Below are 27,089 nucleotides of genomic sequence, written 5' to 3'. Positions count from 1 at the left end.
GTTTTTTTTTAAGATAAATTTCTGGGATAAAAAGAATATATCAAGAATTGGAGCAGTTTGCCAAGCAAATTTACTTTGTGATTTCAAAGGACATGGTTACCTGACTCAAAGATGTAAACTCTTCAATACCTTAGTGTATATACATGTATCCAAATTATTCTTAGGGACTTATTAAATTAGTTCTACAAGGGTCTTATCTGAGAATTATATATAATGCAGTTTAAATTTTAGTATAAAGGTAACAATTTTGAAACTTTATCCTGTGTTTTAAAAAGTCTTACCATTTCTGAATTTTTAAAATGCCAGTTTGACTTTTGTCCAATTATATGAATTAGTGAGATTTCAGAAGCATATTTTGAAAGACAAAAGATGATTTGTGAAGATAAAAATATTAACTTGTTCTTTATTCAAATCCAAAATTCTCTGTTGTTATAAGGCAACATCATAAAAATATGTAAAAATACATCTATTTTTCTTTTTTTAAAAAATAGAACAATGAGGAAATTGAGGTGAAGGAAAATTAAGAGAATAAAAAAAAACCAAGATAAATTCAGAGGTTAAGTTTGTGTTGAAAAAGAATCAAGGGGCCCCTGAGTGGCTCAGTCAGTTAAGCAGCTGACTTCAGCTCAGGTCATGATCTCATGGTTCATGAGTTCAAGCCCCGCATCAGGGTCTCTGCTGTCAGCACAGAGCCCGCTTTAGATCCTCTGTCTCTCTCTCTTTCTGCCCCTTGCTCTCTCTCTCAAAAATAAAACAAACATTAAAAACAAGAATCAAAAGTTTGCAGGGAGATTCTGTGTTCTTTCCTTAAACACAGAGGGCTACAAATTTGCCCCTCATTTTTCTAGCAGTATTACAAAGAGGAGACACAATGAATTACAAGATGCAGAGTCCATAAAACTAAAGGAAACCAATCATACAGAGGACAAAGAGTGTTAGTGGTTCATTGTCATAATAAAGTATTTGTCTTAAAGTAGACAAACATTCTGATACGTGGTATTTGTGATTTTTTTTTCCTCTCCACTTTGCTTTTTGTTCGTGAGATTTTTAATACATATGTATTAGGAAGATCTCTGTATGCAGGAAAGAGAGAGAGAGAAGCTTAAAAAGCATGGCATGGAATGCTGCTTGACAGTGTCATACATTCACAAGATGTCCTTGAAGATGGAGCACAGAACAGAGATCAGGGAAATTTTGGCAGCTGCGGTTGGGAAAATAAATGGCTGTTGTGTGATTGGGCAGATCCTAAAAGCAGGCTCCTGCTCAGACCATGTAATTAAGAAAAGTGGGAGCTTTTTGTCCAAGTGCAGAATGTTCATAATATCAGAGTTTGTCAGCAGGAGCTTTTAGAACGGATCAGTACTTTTCACTCCCCGATCCAGGGAATGGTTTTCTTATAAATCATCTTCTCTCCTTGCTGTCCTCCTGAAGGTTGCTGCCAGGCGATAAGGCAGACTTAGATTGTAACCTTGCTAATACACAGTGATTTAGGTGAAGGAGAAACTGAATCACAGGCCGTTTCAAGAAATGCGATTTTTATTCATTTGGGCTCCTATGTGTCCTCTAATGTAGGAGCAGAGTGTGGCCAAGGAGAGATCCCGCAGGACAGCTCTGGGAAGGAGATGGAATAATTTTTAATACTGTGACTCCAAACTGGTTTGAAGGATTTGACATTTTCTTTCATTTTTAAAAATAACTTCCTTTCAGATTATAAAAGTGCTGTATTCTCATTGTAAGACAAAAACTTGGAAAATAAAGATAGAGACGAGTGTAACAGTCACCTATAATCCCACCCTTTATTGTTAGTATTTTTATTTTTCCCTCCTACATTGTACATGTTTATGTAATCAAGATAATCAATTTTTATTTCACTTTTTTCTACATTTATCATACATGTTTTCTTCTGTTATAAAACCCATTATAAACATAATTTTAACAGCTGCAGAATACTATGTCATAAAACTATACAGTAACTTACTTAGTCATCCCCTCTTGTTGGGCCCTTTAGGTTGTTTCTATTTTTTCACTCTTCTAAGATACACTTTTCATAATATACTTTATCATGCATACTTTTGGTCTTTAGAATTTTACAATGCTTTTCTGAGCTTCAGAATGGATCCTTGGGTCCAAGAATATGAACATAAGGTTCAGAAAGATTGTGCCAGTTTACATTTCCACCAATGTGAATGAGACTATTTCACTGCACCCTAAAGCTTGACAGTTGCAAACCTTGAATTTCTATGTTCTATGTGAACAAGCTGTCCACAAATAATTCAGAGATACACTTCTCCCAGCCTAGGTCTGCATTCTTAGGAACGCTGTTAGGCTAGAGTCCCATTTTACTCACACCCATCTGCCTTCCCAGGGGGTGTCCAGGATGAATGGTAGTCCCAAATAACTCTCTGAGGTAGTGTAAGGAAAAAAGTTCCCCTATCAGGTCAAAAAGTCTTTTTTTTCTAATGAATCCTTCTTATTAAAAAAAAGAAGAAAAAAGGAGAGAGAAGGAAGGGAAGAAAGAAAGAAATTCAGAAGAGGAAGAAATGAAAAATAAAATTTCAAATGTGATAAAGTAATTTTCAAATTTAAAACTGCCCTATCAGAATGATGTTCAAGATTTTTTCAGTAATGAACATGTAGATATAACATGAGGCTGTGTGAATTGTCCACAGGTCTAATTTACCATGGCCACTTACACATACACTGAGGTGCTGAGAACTGTTTATTTCACTTAGTATCTTTAGCTTCAGTATGCCCCCAAATAATCTTTTCTCCTTTGAATTGCACAATTGGAAGAACCATTGGCATTATACAATTCTTAACAAAGAGAAGGTTGCCCTGTATAGAATTTTCTAGATACTGACTCCCTCTACTTCCCTTCACTATCCTCCCCATTCCCACCCAGGTTTGTTAAGAAAACAAATACAAATTTTCACAATAAAAAAAAAAAACATTTTAGGGGCACCTGGGTGGCTCAGTCGGTTAAGCGTCCGACTTCAGCTCAGGTCACGATCTCGCAGTCCGTGAGTTCGAGCCCCGCGTTGGGCTCTGGGCTGATGGCTCAGAGCCTGGAGCCTGCTTCCGATTCTGTGTCTCCCTCTCTCTCTGCCCCTCCCCCGTTCATGCTCTGTCTCTCTGTCTCAAAAATAAATAAACATTAAACAAATTTTTTTAATAAAAAAAAATTTTATTTGTATTTCTGAAGAATTTAATCTGAGTGTGCTTTAACACAAATGCGGAGGAGTGACCCCATGCTGCAGATCATGATACAGATGCAGAATAACACATTGCTTCGTTCAGCTGAATCCCGGTGAGTTTGCTTACACTCTGAGCCACCAGCCAGGCACTTTATAAGTATACAATATTTATGCCACTGGCTATTGATTATGCATTTAATCAGAAGATAAGCTTAACTTGGGGTGCCTGGGTGGTCCAGTCAGTTAAGAGTCTGACTCTTGGTGGGCTCAGGTCATGATCTCATGGTTGGTTTATGAGTTCAAGCCCCAAATAGGGCTCCAGTGGACAGTGTGGAGCCTGCTTGGGATTCTGCCTCTCTTCCTCCCTGCCCCTCCCCCACTCGCGCAGGCACATGAGCGCATGCACAGTCAGGCTCTCTTTGTTTCTCTCAAAATAAATAAATAAACTTAAAAAAAAGAAGCTCAACTTGATAATTCTGGAAGCAATTTTACAAATTATCCATTGATGTTCTTTGTATGAAGATGACGTGTCTACCATCACAACTGGTTCCTCCCCCAACAGGTACCCATAGCTAATTATGAAGCATTTTGGTTATTTTGTCCACATTAAATATTCAGAGTTTAGAAGCTTAAGGGGTAGAATGGGAAAGGAATTGTTTTCCAATTGATTTTTTTAAGTTTTTTTTTGAAGTTTTTTTTTAGTGTTTGTTTATTTTTAAGAGAGGGAGAGAGAGAAAATGAGAAGGGGGGAGGGGCAGAGAGAGAAGGACACACAGAATCTGAAGCAGGCTCCAGGCTCTGAGCTGTCAGCACAGAGCCTGACCCGGGGCTTGAGCTCACAAACTGTGAGATCATAACCCGAGCTGCCATCAGACGCTTAACCGACTGAGCCACCCAGGTGCCCCTCCTGTTGATTTTTTTATTAGATCTAATATTTTTGCAGAAAGCGAGAGCTTGGCCACGAAATTGTATTTATATTGAAATGAAAACATTTGCGCTTTTCAAATATGTCTTTAACAAAGAAGGCTTATTGAAAGTTTGAGATGATCTTTATTTTGGAAAAGAGCACTGAATTGGGGGTTCAAGGGGTGGTGACAGAAAGGTTTCCTCATCTTTATAATGAACTGGATGGCCGGGTCATCCCTTGGCTCTGAAAGGTTAGCTGTAAAAGTCTGCTAAAACCAAGTACCCAGGGGTTTTACTAGGACTGCCCCAGGACAGGCATACCAGGAAATCATTTTAGGCCCAAACTAAAGCCCTAAAGAAACACTGTAAGATATAAAGGAGGCCAGTATTTATTTAGGAGGAGAAATGTGTGTGCTGTATCTGGGGAGGAAGATTAAAAACTTGGATTTCTGTGAATTTGAGAATAATGCCTAAGAGAAATTAAATTTTGATTATGCTTTTCATATCCACGCTGGCCCTGCTATTTTAAGTATTAATGCCTCTTGTTCTCTCCAGCGACTGCTGAGTTTTTAAAAACCCTGACTACCCCCACTGAGAATACTTTTGGCATGCCTAGTATTCCTCTCCAGTGAAGAAGATGCTGTTTCAAAGGAGTAATGCCTTAAGCTTACCTCCTTGTTACAAACAGTCATTTGTTTAGGACGTAAGCATTTAGACTGGAAACAGGACTGTCAGTACAGTATCAGAACTTGTCCGTGTATATCTCATGTATGTGCTTTTTTGGGAAGGAGGGAGAGTCATTAGAGAAACTCTGGAGGCAATTGCTTAAAGAAAGGGGTATATACAACTGGTTTTAGTTAATTATTTGTTTATCTGCCCTCCCTTTCCATCCTCCTAACTTGAACACTCTAAAGGCAGGGACCAAATTAGTTTTGTTTTCTGTATTCCTAGAACAATGCCTTGGTCTATAATAGCATTCAATAAACTTGTGTTGACTTGAACACACTTGTTTTAAGGATATGCTGAGAATTTATTACCACATAACTTCCTAGAGTAAATAGGTCTTTCAGGTTATTTGTGCATCTACCCAAAGGTACTATTAAACTGTCAGCATGTTTTCCCCAGTTGGAATTAAATATTTTTTCTAGAGTTTTCTAGTTACCTTCCAGCAGAATTAGGGAAACTTGGTACAAATGTTTTTGAGGGACATGAGTGCAGTCTTCAGCCAGATTCTTCTGCTCCAGGGGTCTTTTGTGAGTCATCACTTGTAATTTGGTGGGGGGCGCGGGGGTGCGGGGTGAGTATATTCCCAAGTTCCCTTTTCTTAGAGTGATCAGATCATCAATCTCAGCCCCTGCTCTTGGAACCCATTAATAACATGTGTCTCCCTCCCAGTTGAATCATAACCAGGAAAGCATTGCATTTAGAAAAAAATATTAATCTGAAGGGACTTGAGTGAATTAAAGCCTCTTGAAGAGAAGGAGGGGAGAGTGTGGATTTTATGAGCTGATGGATAAAACTTTTAAAAAATATGAAATTGGGGGTTGTAAGGACATTTTTAGTATCTTTAAAGGAGCAAGAAGAGAAGTGAGGAATTATTCCTAAAAATAATATCTGTCTTCAGGAACACAGAGCCTGCTGTGTAATTTTCTAACTTTGGGGATTTGTTTTTCAGGCTTTTGAAAGGCGGGTGAGATGCAGTAGTCTGGGCTGCACCACCAGAGTCTAACATACTGCGTGTCAGGATTTTATAAGGGTTAAGTGGGAAATGCCTACAAAGAGAATTAGGACTTTTATTTTTGTTCTCATGAATAATTTAAATCTATTTCTTTAATGGTTCGATTCAGTGACTGCCCTTGGTAAACATTATTCTTCATGCTCTCGGGAGCGCTTGTTCTATTACATAAGGGTTAGCCTTTATACATAAATTTTCAAAAGTCCTTCCAACATGGTAAAAGAAAACACCTTTCAATACTCATTAAAATATTGAATAAAATACGTGTGTGCGTGTGTCTCAGATGTACACACCTGAGACATGTTTGCAATCAGTACACTCCATCTTTCTAGTTTCTGGGAATGCTGACATTTAGAGGGCATTAAAAGTAAAGGGGAGAGTATTTGGAAAAGAAGCACCGTATTCCTGTGATCTTCTTAGTTTCTTTTCTCTTGGTCTTTTTGCCCAGATTGACCCTTGAAGCCACCCCTCCTCCGGAAAACCAGAAGTTGAGAACTGCAGTGATAGGAGTACAAGGGCCCTGCACTGGGCTCTTGGATGACGAATGTCAGTCTTGCGTTTTACCATAGCACAGGTTCCTGTAACATAAAGTCGTAACCCTTTATGTGTCTCATGAAGTAAATCCTGAGAGTGTAAAGTGGGTTAAGATATGTAAATGCAAGACCAAGCAGTTTATTGTGGGACTGCATTTTTATGGAAAATATTGGAGTAAGGCCACAGTATGGCAGACAGGATTGGTGAGGGGGCTGCGGTAGAGCCTCCAAGGTGGCTCTCTGGTGCCCGGGACAATAACTGTCCTTAGTTGTGAAGAGGAAGACCAGCCCTATATCTCTAGTCTTTCCCCAGATGTGAGCAGATGAAAGCCTTGTGAAGAGTGAAGGACAGAAGGAACTGTGAGGAGTCCATGAGCTAATGGAAGAAATATTAAAGGAGACTTTAAGTACATTTTTAGAATTTTACAATAGTCCGGTTTAATATACTTAAAGGACCTTCTGGCCATAAGACATGCTTGCTCTCTCCTCTGACATGTAGACCCTTTGGCAATAAATATTTGTTTGGTTAATGAATTCATGAATTCTGAGAACAAGAAGTTACATGAAAAGAAAGATTTGGGAAGGAAGGGAAGTTTTTGCACTTTGATTGTATTGCTATTCTTAGAATCAGCTGGAGGATTTCAATCTGGAGACAAAGGATTGCCTTTAGTGTACGTAAAATGGTGTGTGTGTGTGTGTGTGTGTGTGTGTGTGTGTGTGTGTGTGTGTACATTTTTCTGGGGAGAATGGAAAAAGGCATTCAACAGGTTCTCAAGGGGGCTCATGTCAGCCAAAGATTCAGCCCTCCTGCTTGAACAAATGCCTCTTACAATCTGTATATGAAATAATATCTAAATGTATGCCTGGCATATAGTGGGTACTCAGTAAGTGTTCTGCCCTCTTTTGTTATATTTAAGAATGGGATGACATTAATACCTTTTTGGCTTGTACTTTACAGGGTTGTTTGAGGGATCTAGTGAACTACCGAACGTGCAAGGACTTTCATTCATTCAATAGTCCTTTATCCAGAACTTAGAATCATCAGGCGCTGTTCTACATGCAGGAGATGCTATAATAAACAAAACAGATGTGTTCTCTGAGCTATGGAGCTCAGGTCACCATTCTTTGTAAACTGTAAAGTGCTATACTCAATAAAGTATGGAGGTAGACATGTCTCCACACCTCTGTTCAAGGGCATTTTTATGATATGGCCACCTTACTCCCTCTTCCCAGAAAAGGAGAAATAAACCCTCATCTAAATGTCCATGTCTGCATTGTCACAAGAGTACACAAGTGAGGTAGTCTGTAGACCTGGGCTTAAGTCCCATTTCCTGCTCTAACTAGCAGTATCACCCAGGGCAAGTAATTTCCCCTTTCTGGTCCTAGGTTTCCTCATTGTTAACATTATGGGGTTGGGTTTTGTGGTCCTTCGTGTTCTCTGGTATCTCATGCATCTCCATCAGGAACTCAATGAGGGCTATCTCTTTGTCTTTGTTGTCTCTGTATCCTCAGGGCCCAGCACAGTGCCTGGCACTCCGGGGCTCCATCTCTGTTCATCTAGCATTCTAAGATCTAGCCATAATGGAAATAAACCCCATTTTTTATGTGCATCTGACCTGACAAGTCCAGGAAACAGTGAAGCAGATACCTTTGGGGGGACAAAATAAAAGAAGGGATTGAGCAGGTAATTAAGGCTATGGGGCCTAAGGACCCAGGACTGTGGCGATGGAGACACTACGATGGGCTGTTTTTTTCAGGAGCACCTTAAGAATGAGGCTGAGCCTGGCCTCTGCTTCTTACGTCCCTCCACAGAGATAAATATCCCTGAGTGCTGATCCAGCAGCTGCATGTCTGAGGCCTTCCCTCTTGCTTTTGTTGTATATTTTTCTGAAAAAAAAGTGGTGGGAGGGGTGAGGTTAATGCGTTGAGTGTGAATAATTAGTCATTCAAATCATTGACATTTACAATGACAGGATTTGAGTGCCTATGTTATTGTGCACTGCTCTAATAGTTTATCCCTGAAATTTTCTGCCTGTATAATGTTTCTTAAAATATATCACAGGAACATAAAAGATTTAATGCAGTGCTTTGTACAACCATTAGAGTTGAAGTCAACTGAACCTCCTCAATGCTCTATCCTGGATGCTCACTGTAATTCTGTTCTTAATTGCCATTCGTAAGAGGGAAGGAGGGCAAAAACGGTTTGGAACCTGGTCAGCTGCAGAGTTGGCCATGAGACCCACACAGACTGTTTCATGAAAATACATAGTCACACTTGAGTAACTGATATATTTATTTGCAATGAAAATTGTGCTGTTAGAATATCAAAGGCTTTAGCCTGGGGAAGGAAGTCTTCTGATCTTGTGAAGCCAGCCTCTGCACTTATTGGAGGATATACTTCCTGCTAACATACGTTTACCTCTGGTCTGTTCCCCAAATTGAGATTACAGGTGTCCTCTCGTTAAAGACGTCATATAACCTTAAAATATTACAGTTTAATATTCTTGGGTTCCATATCTTTAGACCTTGGCAATTTCTCTTATTTTCCAAGTAATGTTTTAAAATCCTCTTGGTTCACTTGTGTGTTGGATTTGATTCTGACATTTTACATTTGTGATTCCTTTTTTTAAGCCTGTCTTGTATCCTGGGATGCATCATTAAGATGAGTGAGGGGCTTACTATGTGATGTGTGTTAAACATTTGCAAGTGTTTCTCAGCTTTAGCATTGTACTTTTTTATTGAGCAAACTCTGTGTGATTGTGTGTATTTTCATCAGTTCTTTCTGAATACACAAAAGGATAATTGTAGTTTGTGTGCAGAGCAAAGAGAGCTCCATCTCCATAAGCCAAGAATGACTTGACCTAATTTATAGGTTTGGTCGGTTGAAGTAGCTCAGTACCAAATATTGCATCTCATCGATCCTTTTCAAAAGTTTGAGCCCAGTTAAGGTTGTCTGATCTACAGATGGGGCTCCAGTCCAGGAGTCAGCATAATTTAGGAAATGCACATAAGATATAGGGGAAGATGGTTGGGGAACTGACATGGCTTTACTGCAGACTCGATGCTTCCTAGGCTTCTCTGGAGCAAGGAAACCTGTGAGATGTTTACATGGACAAGTGCTGGCTTTCACCACACATGTCTGTGAGGCGAGCATCCAGTGAACAAAAGATGAACCTGGCTGTCAGGTGACCTTTAACAGTCTTGATCCCATAGAATCTCAGCATGCTTAGGTATGATTTACATTCTTCTTCATACTCCATCATTCATGCCGAAAAGGCTGCCTCGGTGCAGGATATTTTCTAGGTGTTTGTGGGAGAGCCATAAGAAGAGTAACCTGACAGGGGCACCTGGGTGGCTCAGTCAGTTAAGCGTCTGACGTCGGCTCAGTTCATGATCTCACAGTTCATGAATTCGAACCCCATGTCGGGGCTCTGTGCTGACAGCTAGGAGCCTGGAGCCTGCTTCAGATTCTGTCTCCCTCTCTTTCTGCCCCTCCCCCAATCGGACTCTGTCTCTCTCTGTCTCAAAAATAAATACACATTAAAAAAAATAAAAAGAAATAAAAAGAAGGGTAGCTTGACAAATACGGAGAGCAGGGAAGGTGTTCTATAGATCATGGGACTAGCACTTTTGCCATTAAGTCAAAATGTAGCAGCTGGGTAGCTCTGTGGTTCTGCCAACCCAGCCTTCTGAACCAGATAAATTCTGCTTTTAAGTTCCTTATCAAGTTGGCAGTGCTCCTTGTGTCTGTTGCCTGGACACTTAGTGAGGCAGTGAGACGACACAGCAAATGGAGACACGGCTCAGGCCCAGGAGGCCCAACAGTTTGGCAGAGCAGAAACCTGCCTCCCAGCCAGGAGTTGTGATGATGCTCTACGACATCATCTCCATTAGCATGTACATCCCTTGGGCGCATCTCCCTCATTGTTTCCTGGACAGAGCAGCTGACTAGGCTGTGTTGGTACAGTTTCTATCAGTGCTGAGAAGAGTTTGATTTAAGATTCTTCAGATGGGGCACCTGGGTGGCTTGGTGGATTGAGTATTCCAACTCTTGATTGCGACTCAGGTCATGATCTCGTGGTTTGTGAGTTCAAGCCCTGCATCAGGCTCTCTGCCGCTTGGAGCCTGCTTTGGGTCCTCTGTGCCCCCCTCTGTCTGCCCCTCCTCCATTCTTTCTCTTTCTCTGTCAAATAAATAAACATTTAAAATAATAAGATTCTTCTCAGAAACTCTTTGTTTTCTCCTTGCTGTCTCAACCAGCCTTCCAGAATCCCACAGTTGACCTGAATCCAAGAAAAAAGTTCTGATGATGTGATAAGGGGAACCACTTAAGTTACTTATAATGATAAAGAATCTTAGAAGCTCCTCACCTTCCTCCATCTGCCTTATTTCTCTGACTCCTCTTGAGACTTTTTTTTTTCTTTTGGTTTCATTTCCAATTTATGATCATTCAGAAGAGGAAAGAATTAAAGTAACACCTATATAGGGCATGATGCAGAATATTAGTCATTATGCCTCCAGGCATTCTTTCCGAAAATAAACCTACACAAGAGGCTTTATTCCAATTTACAAAGAGGAAACTGAGGCTCAGAGTATTGATGTAACCTGCCTGAGAGCACATAGCTAACAGGTGGTGGAACTACAATTTAAATCAGCTGTTGCCTTGACTAAAAACATATTCCTTTTTTACTTTATCACTCTGCTTCAATGAGAAAATAAGCAAAAATCAAACCAAACCAAGAAAGTCTCAACGAGTATTGATAAGGGTGTGCAGCAACTGGAACTTTCATACTCTGCTGGTGGGAGTGTAAATTGGTGCAGCCATTTAAAAAAGATACTGACAGTGGCTACTACAGCAGAACATAAGTATACTCTATGACCCAAAAATAGACTCCCAGGAATACTCCCAACAGAAATGTGTGTGTGTGTGTAAATCACAAGACAAGTACATAATGCTCATAACAGCGTTATCAAAATAGTTAAAAACTAGAAACAACCAAATGTTTATCAACAGTAGAAGAGATAAATAAAATGTGATTTAAAAAAATTTTTTTATGTTTATTTATTTTTGAGAGACAGAGTGTGAGTGGGGGAGGGGCAGAGAGAGAAGGAGACACAGTATCCAAAGCAGGCTCCAGGCTCTGAGCTGTCAGCACAGAGCCCGATATGGAGTTCAAAACTACAAACCATGAGGTCATGACCTGAGACAAAACCTGACACTTAAACAGCTAAGCCACCAAGGCACCCCAAAATGTGATTTAAAAAAATTTTTTTAATGTTTATTTTTGAGGGGGGGGGAGGGGCAGAGAGAGACAGACACAGAATCTGAAGTAGGTTCCAGGCTCTGAGCTGTCATCACAGAGCCTGACGTGGGGCTCAAACTCACGAATTGTGAGATCATGACCTGAGCCAAAGTCAGACCGTTAACTGAGCCACCCAGGTGCCCCTAATTTTTTAAATGTTTATTTACTTTAGAGAGAGAGAGAGGCAGAGAGAGAGGGAGACAGTGGATCCCAAGCAGGCTCTGCACTGACAGAGCCTTTGTAGGGCTTGAACCCACAAACCGTGAGATCATGACCTGAACCATAGTGGGATGTTTAACTGACTGAGCCACCCAGTTGCCCCCAATATTTTTATACAGTGGAATTCTCTACAGCAGTGGAGAAGAAGAACCTACCACTATATCTAACGACATGGATGACACCCAGACATAATGTATGAAAGGGTACATATTGTGTGATTCCATGTATTTAAAGTTCAAAAACAGATAAAACAAATCTCTGGATTAGAAGTCAGTTACCTTCGGGAGGTGTGAATGATGGAGGTGGGGACACAGGAAAGACTTCTGGAATGCTAGTCATGTTCTATATCATGATCTGAAAGGTGACTACTCAGGTACGAATCGTGCTCTCTTTGTAAACATTCTTTGAGTTGTACCCTTAAGGCTTGCACACTTTACTACATGTGTATGATATAAAAGTGCTTATCCCCCAGAAATTCTCTCAATAGCCAAATGGTGATGATAATGGAAGCTGCTAGTTATCAGATATCTGCTAAGCCTTGCTTTCCTTGTCTACAAGATGTGGAGAATATGAGAATATGCCTCATTGCCTTCTTGTGAGAAGTGAGACAAGTGATGTCAGACAATTGGTAGAGTGACTTTAATAAATATCAATGATGGGAGCATCTGGCTAGCTCAGTCAGTAGAGCATGCAACTCTTGATTTCGGGGTTGTAAGTTTGAGCCCAATATTGGGTATGAAGATTACTTAAAAATATAATCTTTTTAAAAAATAAAAACAAATAAATATCAATGAATGTGAATTACATTCCCACTACTATTCAGGTGGTTTCTGTACATCATGTCACCACCTCGCAAGGCAGGTGTTCCCATTTTCAAATGAGGAAAACTAGGGGTTCCTGGGTGGCTCAGTCACTTGGGCGTCTGACTTCAGCTCAGGTCATGATCTCACGGTTTGTGGGTTTGAGCCCCGCATCGGATTCTGTGTCTCCTTCTCTCTCTGCCCCTCCCCCACTTGTGCTCTGTCTCTGTCTCTCAAAAATAAATAAATGTAAAAGAAAATTTTTTAAATTAAAACAAAAACAACAACAACAAAAAAAAAAACAAATGAGGAAAACTAAGGCTCCTAGAATTGAAGTCCCTTACTCAAAGTCACACAGCTAGTGATGATTCCATTTCCAAAGAATTGATCAATTTCGGAGGCAATGGAAGTCTTATCATGAAGGACTAGTAAGGGATGGTGATAGGATAGAATGGAAAAGGGGGATTGGTGGGCTGCATTCGGGGCCAGGAAAACTGTAGGCCCAGGCTCTGCCCCAGTTTGCGATGACACAGTTCACTGGATGTCTCTGGAATTCATCTCAAACATGAGAGTTTTGAACTAGATTTTACTAGATTTTATTTCCTTAAGTGACTTCTGGCTCTGCAGTTTTATGATTCTCTATGTTTGTCATGCCTTATAGGGCCTCTTTACAACCAGGCTCCATGAGCTTAAATTCATTTTTCCCGTAGAACTTTATTCCTGCTTCATCTTCTCAGTACTTTTCCTCAATCACATCCTATAAAGCAGGGCTAATTGTTCCCCTACTACATGCCCATTGTCCTACTGTGAGCCATTTGCCGGTCTGTGTCCTCCATAGACTGTAATCTCCTTGAGGCTAGAGACTAAGATTTATTTGTCTTTTTTCCCATACATGCTGCCTGGAACAGTTCACACATTTGTGGAAATTTTTGTTTAAGTATTTAAATCCACAGAAAGTCCTTTTTGAATAAAGTGTGAGAGGATAGCCTCAGGCTGTGCTGGACCTAAGGTGGAGACCCAGAGAGACCTTTTCCTTTATGTTCTTTATTTTATTAGAGGTCCAGGAGAAACAGTAATGGAGTGGCTAGGGAGAAGAATCATCAGATGACTTAGCAGCTCCTTGGTGTGTGTTGATGAAATCTGAAGTTTGATCAGTGCTTAAACATCAGTGACAATCCAAACCCTTCCGATATGGAATGGCCCCCACTTAATTTAATGTCATTTTACTTTATAAGATAGTTAATAAACAGGTACTGTGTTTGATCTTGTGAGCATAGACCTCTATATTTAGTTTTTCAGCTTTAATGGAACTATAATTTTAATCATGATTATTACTTTACATTTTAATTATAATTTGGTGTGGCTTAAGTATACATTTCTGAGAGTGATTGTGTAATGAAAACAGGAATTAGCTTTTCATTAACAAAATAATGGGAGCGTTCCCATTGCATTCTAGTCTGTGTTCAAAATCTATGGGCTGGCCTAAAAATAGCAAAGGGAGTTTAACATTTTGGTTAAAAACATGCTTCTAAATTGGATGTGTTCACAACCCAGTCTCTTTTGCTCCATCTTGCTTTATCTTGTTCCCTTTCTTTTCGAAGTACAAAATAAAATAAAATAAAATCTTGAAAGAGACTTTGTGTCTTTGAGATTTCAGGAGGTTTATTTTTATTATTTTTATTTTTATTTAGATAATTAGCACCATGGAGCCACAGGTGTCAAATGGCCCGACATCCAATACAAGCAATGGACCCTCCAGCAACAATAGAAACTGTCCTTCTCCCATGCAGACAGGGGCAGCCACAGATGACAGCAAAACCAACCTCATAGTCAACTATTTACCCCAGAACATGACCCAGGAGGAATTCAGGAGTCTCTTTGGGAGCATTGGTGAAATAGAATCCTGCAAACTCGTGAGAGACAAAATTACAGGTATGGTCTTCTTCAATATTCTAAGCTTAGGATCAGCAGCTATCTGTTCCATTGAATGTGCAGACCTTAGCAGGAATGCGCGCGCGCACACACACACACACACACACACACATACGCACGGTGAATGGTTAATGCATCTGAGTGTCTGCATCGTGTATCCTGCCTTCAGGGATGGCGTGGGAACACAGTCGTAAGCTCCTGCAAGTGTGTACACTACATAAAACCATTCTGCAGATTGGTTTGGACTTGGAAGCAGATGAGATTTTGGAGCTTCCTCAAGCTTTACTTTCTGTGAAATAACCCTTTGGTTTGATCCCCTTTTATTCTCAATCAGCCACCCTTTCCCTTTGTTCTATAGTTCTCAGCTCTGCCCTCCACCCTCCCTGTACTCCATGCTAGTTTTTATCTATTCCTTTCCTCTGAAGCATTTGGCTTGTGTGTGTCCAGTGTCTGAGACAGTGTTTTAATGGGGCGGGGGAGCCATTGTGGATGGAGATCACAACTGCCCATTGTCTCTGGGAGAAATAGGCTGTAAGGATAGCAGATTATTCTGGAATAAAACTACTCTGCAGTAGGAGGGAGAAGCTTAATGAAGATCTGTATTTGAGGTATTTTGTTTGTTTTGTTTTGTTTTGTTTTGAGGATACTCTTTGAGAAGTCGGAGACCTTTTACTTAATAGTAACACAATACCCTTACAATTTCAATACTTGAACATTTTAGCTTCCGATGTTTTTCTAATCAACAGCCATTTGCTGAAGACCTAATGTTTGCCAGACACTGATACTGTAATTCTTTGGAGTGAAGTGTCCCTGTAATCTTTTTGGAAGTGAGAATATTTTCTTAGAAATCTACTGGCTACGTCATGACAGAGTGCAGCTGCTCATCTCTGATGCTCCATTCCTAAAATCATTCCGCCCACCTGAGCATTTGTCATTTTTGAGTGTTGGCTTTTGTTTCCTTTTCTCTGGACAGTTTAATTGACAAGCAACTGGCCTATTAAGAAAAAGGAAAGTCTGTCATTAAAATAGGAAGATACATCATCTTGGTTTTAAGTCAGAGAATCCAGTGTATACGTGTGCACATAGCTGTATGTGTTCTCCAATTCTTCTAATTCACTTGTAAATTTGTCTCCTATATAAATTAAGTACCTTGCAAGATCATAAAACTAAAATAACTGTTGAAAATAAAAGTCACATAACCCTCCAAAATTAATTTCCTCATCTATAAAATTGGAAAATAATATTTATCTCAAAGGGCTTACTTTGAGAATTAAGTGAGAGACTGGATAGTGTAACACCTATTGCATAGTGGTCTCTTAGTAAATGGGAGATGTTGTTATTACAGAGGCATGTAGTATGTTACAAGGAAAGTGGCTGAACAGAGAAATTTTATCAAGGTCTCCAAATAGGACCGGAGCTTTGATGATCTTATCTGAGAACACCGTATCATCCATCCTTTAACAGAATTGCCTGTCCTCTCAGACAGCCAATGTTTAGATTCCTGAATAATCTTTATATAATAGGATGATAATTCACACAAAATTAAAACCAGTTAAGCATATGATTCTTCCTCCCACTCCTGTATAGAAAATATATTTTTGGTGTAGCCTTACCTTCTAAATAGGGACTCTGCCAGCTATATTAGTGAATATTATTAATCACCTTTTCAAAAGATTTCCCTTAGAACTGTAGTGAGATTTTTTAAAAGTACTGATTCATGGTGTTGTTCCTTGTTTTCTAAAGACACATGTTTAAACAAGCAGATTCCTTTACTGAAAGAATGCTAATTTGGTAGTTCACCGAGTAGATTTGAATAGGAGTGACAGCTTCGAAGACAGCCTTTAATTTGGTATACAAAACCAAAATTGTCAACTTTGGTTTGTTTAGCACCCTCTCCAGCACAAGCAGAGACAGTAGCATCTGAGCTTAAAGAAGAAGCTTATGGGTTGAAAGCAGAAATATAATTCAGGCATAAATTTATAATTATGCACTTTTTAAATTTCAGGCAAAAAAATTTTTTTTTATTTGCAGGGAACTTCTGGGAATGAGGCAAGGAAATATATAAGAGAACAGAGATATTTGCCCTCATTTGGTAGCAGTGTTTAATAAAAGTAGAACTTGTGGTTGTAAAGAGTGCTTATTAAATTCTTCATTTACACTACCTAATTAATTCTAGCATTTTAAATTAACAGTGAAACTGGTCCCTGCTGTACCATTCCATAGATGCAGCATATTTCCTCCATCCACCAGTTGTTCAGGTTTAATTGACTACGCTAAAAGTCAGAGAAGGAGGGAGAGAGGGCTGTGGGGAGTTGGGGAAGGAGTGAGAATCACTCTAATGGAAGACCCTCTGAGGCCTACATTTGGTGGGAGGTGATAACACAGGCTGGGAGAGGCGAGGTGGAACATCAGGCAAGTTGAAAGGCTGCTGCCGGTGGTTCAGAAGTCAGGGTAAATGACATCATAAGTATTTTTGTTGCCCTGATTTTTAACATCCCAGTCCCCCCTTTTCCTCCAACACCTCCTACAGATCTCAATACATCTCGATCCTGTGAAGTTTACAAGGAGTTTAAATATCTAGTGGGAGGATTGGGGGGTGGGAAGTGGCGAAGAGATAAGAATTCAAGATTAAGATTTTCCAGCCCAAACCACTCCCTAAGCGAATGGATTCCCTTAGAAGGTTCCAGCTTATCAAATTAAGAGAAAGAGAGGGGCGCCTGGGTGGCTCAGTAGGTTAAGCGGCCGACTTCGGCTCAGGTCATGATCTCACGGTCTGTGAGTTCGAGCCCCGTGTTGGGCTCTGTGCTGACAGCTCGGAGCCTGGAGCCTGTTTCGGATTCTGTGTCTCCCTCTCTCTGACCCTCCCCTGTTCATGCTCTGTCTCTCCCTGTCTCAAAAATAAATAAAACGTTAAAAAAAATTAAAAAAAAAAAAAAGAGAAAGAGAGACACTCAGAGGAAGAGAAAGAGAGTGAGACTTGTTGTTGAAAGCATTGTAGGTAGGCTGGGTTGGCTCCTGACTGTGGGTTGTGAATGAATTCTCCATTTGAAAACACATAGAGGAAATTTGGGCATGGGCTTAAGTGTTTGGTGCTGAGGACGTAATTGCTATCATTTATCAGATACTTTATGCTAGGCACTTGCTAAGCACTAGACATACCTTATTTGATTTAACCCTGAGAATAACATCCATTTTCTTAGATGAGGACACTGAAACCTTGTGAGGTCAAGTAATTTCCCCCTGCAAAACAATTATCGCCAGGTGGTGGAGCTGGGGTTCACCCCCAGATTCCAAAAGCATGATTTTATGGGGAAGTATGTGCAGGATGCCCCTGCCTGTGTTAAGCGAAGATCCCCGCCTAACCCTGGCCCCATAACCCAATGAAACATTTTGATCTTCTGAGCAGTAGTTGCTGGCCACCCTCTGGGGATTCTACCTAATGCACCATGGCTTTAAACTAGACTCCTGTGTATAACAGGAGGCAAAGATAACAATATTTATCATCCTCTGGGGATACAACTCAGCCTTCAGAGTAGAACCAAATTTACTGAAAGTGCCAGGTTTAAGATTCTGTTATAGTGCTTTTGGACATCTCTGTTACTTATCTTCTCAGTGATATTAGATTTTCTTTTTCCAATTTTAAAAGGACACTTATCAGGATAATCTAGGTACCAGAGAGAGAAAACATGTCTCCCAACTTGCTTTTGTGTGCAGCCGTGGACACGTGATGGCACAGGAAGCCATGTTCTTCATTTTTCTCTTTCATCCATTTGCAGACTCTGCTGCTGGAGAGAAAGGGACATGGTGTGTGGCCCACGAGCTTTTGTACAACCTCAAAACTCAGGCAAAAAAACATCAAACTCCTGGTAGAAATTATATTATTCCCATGAACTGCAAAGAATTGAATTAGTTTCTCATTTTTAATTTTGTTGCCCTTTTGTTTTTTCAAGCTTTGAGACTGCATTAGAGATGCTCAGTATTTTAGGGGAGGAAACATGGCTTAGGCAGGATGCAGTTAGATCGCTCAGGGTATGTCTTAAAGCCAGCAGAACTGGGATGCTAAATTACATTTTAATAGTTGTCTACCTCGTTATCACTGCTCTCCAAAAGGAAGACAGAAAGGAGAAAAAAAGTAACAAAGAAAAATCCCCAGAAATGAATCCATGTAAAACAAACAGTTTTGATCTACTTGTCTAGCTCGTGTGATTTTTTGCATTCTAGCGATCAAAAAGAATTTTTACTTGATATTACTCTTCATGTGCCCATACAGTGTAGTTTGTTTTTTTGTTTTTTTTAAATCCCAGTTCAGGCAGGTAAGAGCTCTGAAGGGAGGGTTTTGAGGACGGAGTGGTCCAAACTGAACATTATCTGTTATAAAGCTGAATATATAGAGTGTCCAGGGCATGGAACAGACTGTAAGGACTATAGATGGTTGAGAAAGGGTGAGGTTTTTGTTAGCTGGAGCTGCTGGGAGAGGTTTGAAAGATGAGGTTAGGATTTAGGTAGAGGGAAGAAAAGCAAAGGTATAGAGCTAAAATTCCAGTCTAAGAACAAAAGCCTTTGTTATTCCTTTGTGTTTTGGACACAGGAAGTAGAGCTAGAGTATGCCTCTTAGGACACAGTAGTCTATTATGAAGCAGCATCACCAGATGAAGTTAAGCATACCAAAAAATGAAGCTGGTTAGAGTTGCACCCTGACAAAGACAGCATTTCATAAACCTCACCTCTAGCCCATTTTTTTTTCATTTTTTTCTTTATAACACTTGGCTTTGGCTTAATTAATGTTATTCAGTGGAAAAGGCAGAACAAGGCAAAAAAGACCCTTCACTGCTGTGGACATCAGGATGAATGCTTTGCCACCACCTTTGTATCTGGAATCACATCTCCAGTTAAAGGAACCAACTCAGTTTTGATTTCGTGCCACTGGGTAACTTCTATTCTTTCTCAGATTTGTGAAAATGCTATTAATCCTGTGTGTCCCTCTCAGTAGGTGACATGTGGGTACAGCAGCGGGGGTGGGGGGATTGTTAGGGCCCTCTAAGGTCAGGAGGCATTGCATGGAGTATGGTCTCTTGGGTTAAAAAGAGAAAGGACAGTGAGGGCTGTGGACTGCTTTATGTTACCTCATATACTTTCAAGAAACTGTACTTCTAGGGCACTATGGAAATTTGAGTGAGTTTTACTTCTGAGATAACTTTATAAACAATAAAAGGCCCTGAAAAATCCTAAAATATGAAAGTGCTTTTAATTCATTCCTAAAATGTGAATTCAGCCCTAAGGTGAGTTTATTGGCATACTTTCTTACAACACCCAGCCAAATAAATCTAATAGCAGAAGTTTTTGTATGTTTCTGTGTGCCTTCTGTGTGTTTTGGGCATGGTATTCAATGCTTTAAATAGAGTAGCTCATTTAAATAGTAAATTGGGATTTCTTGGAGACTCACAATAATAGCCAGTGTTTATTGTGCACTGTGTGCTAAGCATTGTGCTGAGATGAATTGATGGAATTTCATGTAATCCTCAAGATAGTTATTTTACAGATGAAGAAACTTGGACTTAGGAACAACTGAGTAATTAGCCCAAGGTGTCTTGGCTTCCAAGTGGAGGAGCTGGGACTTGAACCCAGGACTGTCTGACTAATTGTGAGTTGTCCAATTTATAGTTTATCTTTGGCAGTTTCTCTAAAAATACTCAACTGAGTTCTCCCCTTAACAAATGAACTCAGCTTATATTACCCAGGGAATGAAAACTTTCAGTTCAGGGAAAACACAATTAGAGTTCAAAATCTTTTGTTTTGGAAAAGAGCATACTACACATTAAAAAAATAACAATAAGGACCAGTGGTTTTTTGATTAAGCAGGTCACCAGTTACCTGAACAAGGAAGAACAGAGTGGTTTTTTAACTTCAGGTTTTGTCTCTTCACAAAATACTCTTCACTGTGTTTTCTTTTTCTTGATTTTGCAAGCACTGTATTAAAATGGATGCTGCCTTAAATGTAAGCATAGTTAAAACCCAGTCTCAATTATGTATAATCCAAGAAAATCCCAAGATATTGATTAGCTAAATGAACTTTTCTACATGCACATCAGAGGGCTAGTGATGAGAAGGGTACAGGAAATAGTAGCATTTATCAGCACATTTTGCTGCTGACTTTGAAAATGTGTTTGGTACAGTGCAACGTGTTTCTTGAATTCAAAGGAAAATCAGGCAGATTTGCATCTGTCATTTTATTTCTCGTCCCCCTGCAGTCATCTTACTTGTATTCCACAAAGAAGAACGAAAGAATTTTGACTTGTGGACTTGGGGAGGGAAAGTGATTGTTGTTGGGGGTGAATGGAAAATATTCAGTTATGGAGAAGATTTGGCAGCCTAGTAGGGTTACAAAATGGAAGAATAGGGGTGTCCCTTATTAAGGGGAACTGGAAGATGTCAGAATGTTAAGTGCAAACAGTAAACCATGTAATTATTGTGCCTCTTACACACCCATGGGGCAGAGACCTCCCATACTTTCTAATTAGGATGGGTTGGCAACTGAATGGATCAGTGAGGATTAGAACTTATACAGGTACATTCTGCTCCTTTGGATATAATTCTTTTCCCAGGGTGGCAGGAGTCAGGATTATAGAGCAGGTATGGTTTCCTTTTGCCCCCTGGCTATCTTCCCCTTCATCTTCCCTTCCATATTAGATGGTTCTGCCTCGCTTCCAAACTCAGATAACCGTAGGAAAGTATTCTCATGTCCCAAGAGAAATGTCTCAAAGGATTTTTACCTGGGATGTGAATCAGGCCTGGGTATTTTAAGGATTTTCTATTTCTGTGCTTTAGCTGACTGTTTGGTTCGTAGGACCAATTCCCTGTTCACCCAGCCTCCCCTCCTTCCCCCAGTACATACACACACACCCCCACACACACTCCTTCCCTCACTCCCTCCCCCTTCTCTGTAGAATGACCTGGTTGATTGAGACTAGGAACTAAGCAGGAAGGTAATGTCAAACTGAAATTTCCACACATTATCTAAAAATGTAATTCATCAGCTTCAGGGTAGGAGGAAAGTGCTTTCTGAAATGTGTTAATGGGAAATTCATTTTTTTTCTTGTCTTCTGGGAGGTGTGGCAGGGTGATTTCTCTTTTCAGTCTGCCTCCCCCACCCCACAACAGCCCCATTCCACATCTCCCTTACTGCTCTTAACTGATGAACTCTGTATCTGTCTTCATTCCTTGTAAGAACTAAAGATCTTTAAGTTGCCTTTTTATTTTTTCTACAGTCCCCAAATTGAGCTTTGATGGGAGAAGATATTTCTAGTTTGGAGAGAAGATAAAATTCAGATAGAGACCATATATTTGGATAAGGCTTTTACATTTGTAAAACATTTTCATTCAGCCAACAATATTTATTTAGTGTCTGCTCTCTCAGACCAAATAAATGTTATTCCCTTTCCTTCTCTTCTCTTAAATTCTGTATCAGGGTCTGTGAAGAAGCCAGAGAGGATAAGACATAGTTCGTGCCCACACGTTGCTGCCAGCAGGGCAGTGATGGGGGAAGCCAGGACAAAGTATGGGGTCCTACGGCAGCCTGCAGGTCTGGAAGGGGCTGGAACACATGTCTGTCCACCTTTACTGTTTTGCGTGTGATGGTAGTGGGGGTGAGGGTGGGGGGTGTTTGTTTTGTTTTTCACCAAGGTCCAAACTGACCCTTCCTGACCCTGGCTAGTAGTTTCATTAGCACAGAAGGACGCATCACAGAAGGACGGAGTTTTGATGGAATGCCTGCTATGTGTCAGCTACGTATTATATATATTATCTCATTGAAGCTTTATGTCAGTTATGTATGATCAGTGGTATTATCCCCATTTTATAGATAAGGAAGCCAAGACTTAGAACAGTTAGCTGGAGAGTGGGGTTAGATTTGTCTGACTGCAAAGTCTCTGATCTGTTACCTTGTCACTCTGGCTGTGCTAAATGAATATGAACACATCAGCTATGGGTGTTCAAAAGAGAGAAAGACGACAGTAGGCTGGGGTTCTCAGAACAAGTGTCAAATGAGCCTTGATCTTGGTAGAGAGTAGGTTGTGGGAGACTAGTCCATGAAGAGGGAAGCAGTTGAGCAAGGCTTCAGAGACATCTTCAAGGGATAGTGAATGGAACAGTCAGGACTATTCCGTGGGAAAGTGTTATTAGTGGCCCCTTTGTGTTGATGAAATAACTGAAGCTCAGAAAGGTTAAGTAATTTATCCAAGGTCATAGCTAATAAGGGGTAGGGCTAAGATTTGAACCCAAGTTTGTCAGACTCCAAAGCCTGTGTTTTTTTCTACTTTCCTAATAAATAACCCAACCTAACACAGAAGGAGGTGGACAATTTGCAGACTCCCCATGGTATCTGTGATTTGAGGATCATTGTTTATCTTGCTGAGGTCAGGCACAAGTTCTCTCAGTGACTCTCCTTGCACCTACTTCAGTTTCTTGCTGACTTACAAATTTGGTTTTCTGCTTGGCCCTTGTTTTGTAGTTGGATGTCTGGTGATATGTGAGGTCCCATTACCATTAAGTGGATACAGATAGTTCGGGTAATTACTCTAATTCCTATGGCTGATAATGGAATTTCTTACCACAAACATCTTGACTCAGATTTAATCATTTTATTGGTGGTATGAGCATAAAGCGTATACTTAATAATCCCCCAAATTTCCCTTTGTGTCTGTTTTCAAAGGCTTTGACATTCAGTACTTCCTCTGACCCTATCAAAATAGCCAACATATTGAGGCCAGTGCCCCCCAAAGAAGACTTGAGTCAAGAGCACTTGGCTTCTTCTTTTCCTTGCTCTTTCTTCTTTTTTTTCTTTTCTTTGCTTGCTGCCTGTCCTGTCTCCTCTTTTTGCCTTTTTATGTACTCACGTGCCATTTGATTAAAAGAGGATTTGAATTGGCTTTGTAAGATAATATGAAAGAGAGCTAGAATTAAAATAGCTATGGGTTTTTTAAAAAGCAAGGTAGAGCAAAATGGGCATAGAATGAATGGTAAAAGGAGAACCAGAAGGAAAATTAAATTACATGTGGCTAGGTGACTTGTCTGAGAAGTAACCAACCACCTAGCCTAAGTTTTCTTTACATGAAGGAAAAATGGATGGTGACAACCTTGATCCCATTCTCAAATGGTAAGCAGGATCCCAGCCCCCTCCCACCTTCCCCCCGACACTCACATTAGCCCACAGACCTCTGTGGAGACACTTGCCAGCTATGATACAGGATGGGATATGAAGCCTGAAATCACATACATAGAGTTTTTCTTTCTTCATCTTTCTTGCTTGAGCCCATGTTGGATTGATTGACATGTTTTTTTCTGGCCAAGGAAGTCAGTGACAGAGAGAGGCTGCCTGACTGGAGTCCCTGTTTTCACTGTTTTTGTAAACAATGTGCCAAAGGAAGTGTTCTGAAGTGAGCTTCCTTGCCTGCTGCCATGAACTGAGGTATTAACTGGTCTCCAGGTGTCTTCAGTCTTCCCCTCTCCCCTCAAACCCTGAGGCTGGGCACACAGGTACTTCAGTACTCTGCTACCATCTTCCTGGTAAGGGTCCCTGCAATGAGTTCTGGCAGGTTCTGCATTGCCCAGGACTCTGAGCTGGACAGCAAACAGGAAAATCAAATGTTACTCTCACCTTCTGGCCCTGACCCTGGAAACTGGAACTAGTTCTCAGCCACCTTTTCTCTTCCCCAGTGCCCCTTGCCAGTAAGTGGAGCTTTTTCAATGAGACAGACCACTGTCTAAGTACAAAAGAAATACAGCACTACCCCAGAGTGCTCCACCCTCCCCAACATACACACACATACCGAATGCTTCCTTCTCAGAAATACCAGACACAGTGCAGTGAACTCTAACCAGAAGTGAGACAGATATCAATGAAATCTTGCACTACTCCCCAGCCCCTCTCACACACACACATAATAGGTATGTGCCTGGCCTTGCATAAGTCACTTTTTCTTGTGGACCTCCCATTTTCTCGACATACAATACGAAGATAGATCCTTACCCTACCTTCTTTGCATGGGACTTGGAATTCAAACAGCTGACACATGTGGAGGCACTTGTAAACTAAAGCAGCCTGTAAATGGGAGGGGCCCCTTCTGTCTCTTGACTGCTTCCCTCTTCTCACCAAGTGTCCTACCCCTGGGCCAATAGATGGATAAAGACAGAGGAAAGGAAAAGTAGGTATCTATTTGTTCTTGGTTCAGTCCTCAGTTATATAATTCCAAATAGGAAATAGGAAATGCCATATGAGAAGGCAGGAGAGTGGAATGGGACCTTACATTTATTAAGAACTGCTGGATGCCAGTTGCTTTATATTTGTTATCTCATTTAATCCTGACCACAACCCCAAGAGGTAATAGCAGCCCCATTCTTTAGATGAGGAAACCAAAGCTCACGTTGTTTGAAGTGACTGACCGAGCTGTCTGTGTACCCATGTCTGTCTGACCACATGCTGCTGCCAGTTGGAACAAGAGACTTTCACAGAGAAGGTTCCTCGCATTCTTGCTGTTTCATCCTGAATCTTGCATGTGGCTGTGTAGGATGTATTCCAGTAAACCTCAGAAATAGCTACGGTAATAATGAATAGCAGTTTTAGTGGTTCTGGAAGATTGTAAATGAAAGCCTTCAGTTCAGTATTTGAAAATGCCAGGATGGTTTCTGAGATTGTTTTTAAAACCAGGCCACCTCTATGAGTGGCAACATGATAAAATGGAAGGTTCCACCAAGTTCTCATTATAGCTATGGGACTTTCAGTGGATCAAACTGTTCTGTGCCTCAGATTGTTGTACATAAAATGGGGAAAACGACACTGGTACTTTCCACCTTACTGTGTGTTGACGGGAAATGAGCTACTAATGTGTTGGTAAGTCGTTAAAGTGCTATACCAATTCAGGATATTACTGTGGTCACCTAGAAGATAGAACATTGTGAGGAGGGGATTTGTAAGGATAAAGTAAATACTAAACCCCTTATGATAAGCTAGTTTTACTTTCTCGTCTGTCTTCCAGATGTTTTGTTCAGTTATCTATGTACATCTCAACAAAAGCTGATTAACTGCCTCAGACATCAGTGTCTAACTGTTATTAATGCTCAAGCTGATCAAATTACAATGCCACAGATCCTACTTGTGCTGTTAATATTAGATTTCGGATTCCGGTCTATAATGAATGATTTTTCCTCCATGCATTGGAAAAATTGGTTAGCAAGGTTCATAAGAAAGTTTAATTAGCAGGCTGTTTGTGAAAATAGCGGTCGTGAGTCATCATTTATAATGTTGAATTGTTCTTCTGTTCCTTGAAGAGCCACGTAGGATCCTTGTGTTTGGGAAGCTGGTGTCTGCATGCTGCCCACTTGAACTGCCCGTGTAACAAACTAATGACAAAAACAGCACATTTTAAATCCGAGAGAGGAAGAGGAGGTGTAGGGTATTTGTATATTTGTGTATGTGTGTCTGTGTCTTCCCGGGGAATATCATAGACCTACTATAATCTGGACCTGTGCTAGGCAGGATAGCTTTGTGATTAAGACATAGACTGCTTGTGTTAGCATCCCAGCCTCATTAGTTACTAGCTGTGTAACAGGCAAGTTTTTCTCCTCTCTGTGCCTCGGTTTTCTCATTTGTAACATAGGGATATTGATAGGATTATTGTGAGCATCAACATATAAAACACGCAGAACAGCATCTGGTAAATAGTATATAATTCTTACAGCAGTTCTGTGAGGTGTAGGTATTATTAGCCCTATTTTACAGGTAAGGAAACTGGCTCAGAAAAGTTAACTAACTTGTTCAAGGTCACACAACTTCTAAGTGTCAGAACAAAATTGAACCCATGTTTGTTTGACTCTATTTTTTAAAAATTTACTTTAGAGAGAGAGCGCGTGAGCGGGGGAGAGGGGTAGAGGGAGAAAGAGAGAGAGAGAGAGAGAGAGTCCCAAGCAGGGGCCACATCCAGCGTGGAGCCTGACATGGGGCTCAATCCCACAACCCAAGGATCATGACCTGAGCAGAAATCAGGAGTCAGACCTCAACCGACTGAGCCACCCAGGCACTCCTGTTTGACTCTGTTTTTATCTGCATCACTAAAGTGGCTCCCAGGGTATTGTGCCTAGTTAGTTAAGTATAGATAATGTGCAAGTGTATGGCTGTATCTGTGCACCTCTACATGTGTACTTCTGCTTTGGTGTCCATACAGCCACACACAATTATGTTTTGTTTCTCCCCTGGGTCTTTGGTTCTCTGAGTGAAACTCCTTGAGCTATTGTATGCTGATACATAGTGAGCTAGACCCAGATTTGTACAAGATGAAAATATGTCTTCAGACGTCTGACCCCCTCCCCACTATGCACCTCTGTCCTGTGTCTAGATTATCCCAGAGCAAGTCTATGCGATGTCCTCTGAGAAACAGAATCATAGACTGTTACAGTAAAAAGAGACCTTAGAACTG

General features: G+C 40.5%; 1 protein-coding gene across 2 annotated transcripts in view; it reads left to right on the top strand.

Moving 5' to 3' along the window:
* The window catches only part of ELAVL4 (ELAV like RNA binding protein 4), a 90,470-nt gene that overhangs the window by 26,646 nt on the left and 36,735 nt on the right, over positions 1–27,089 (top strand). Inside the window, exon 2 of one of the 2 annotated variants that reach the window (XM_047084589.1) lies at positions 14,382–14,622. In XM_047084589.1, coding sequence (XP_046940545.1) covers positions 14,382–14,622 — 241 coding nt within the window. Of the gene's footprint in view, positions 1–14,381; positions 14,623–27,089 lie in introns of those variants that run through there. The other variant, XM_047084590.1, reaches the window with a different exon arrangement.

This window comes from Lynx rufus, unplaced genomic scaffold (genome assembly GCF_022079265.1).
Source record: "Lynx rufus isolate CCGP_SWC_20201006 ecotype Redwood Valley unplaced genomic scaffold, mLynRuf1.p SCAF_2, whole genome shotgun sequence".
NCBI lineage: Eukaryota > Metazoa > Chordata > Mammalia > Carnivora > Felidae > Lynx > Lynx rufus.
The sequence above is the reverse complement of the archived record's forward strand: the minus strand, read 5'-3'. Positions and strand labels throughout refer to the sequence as shown.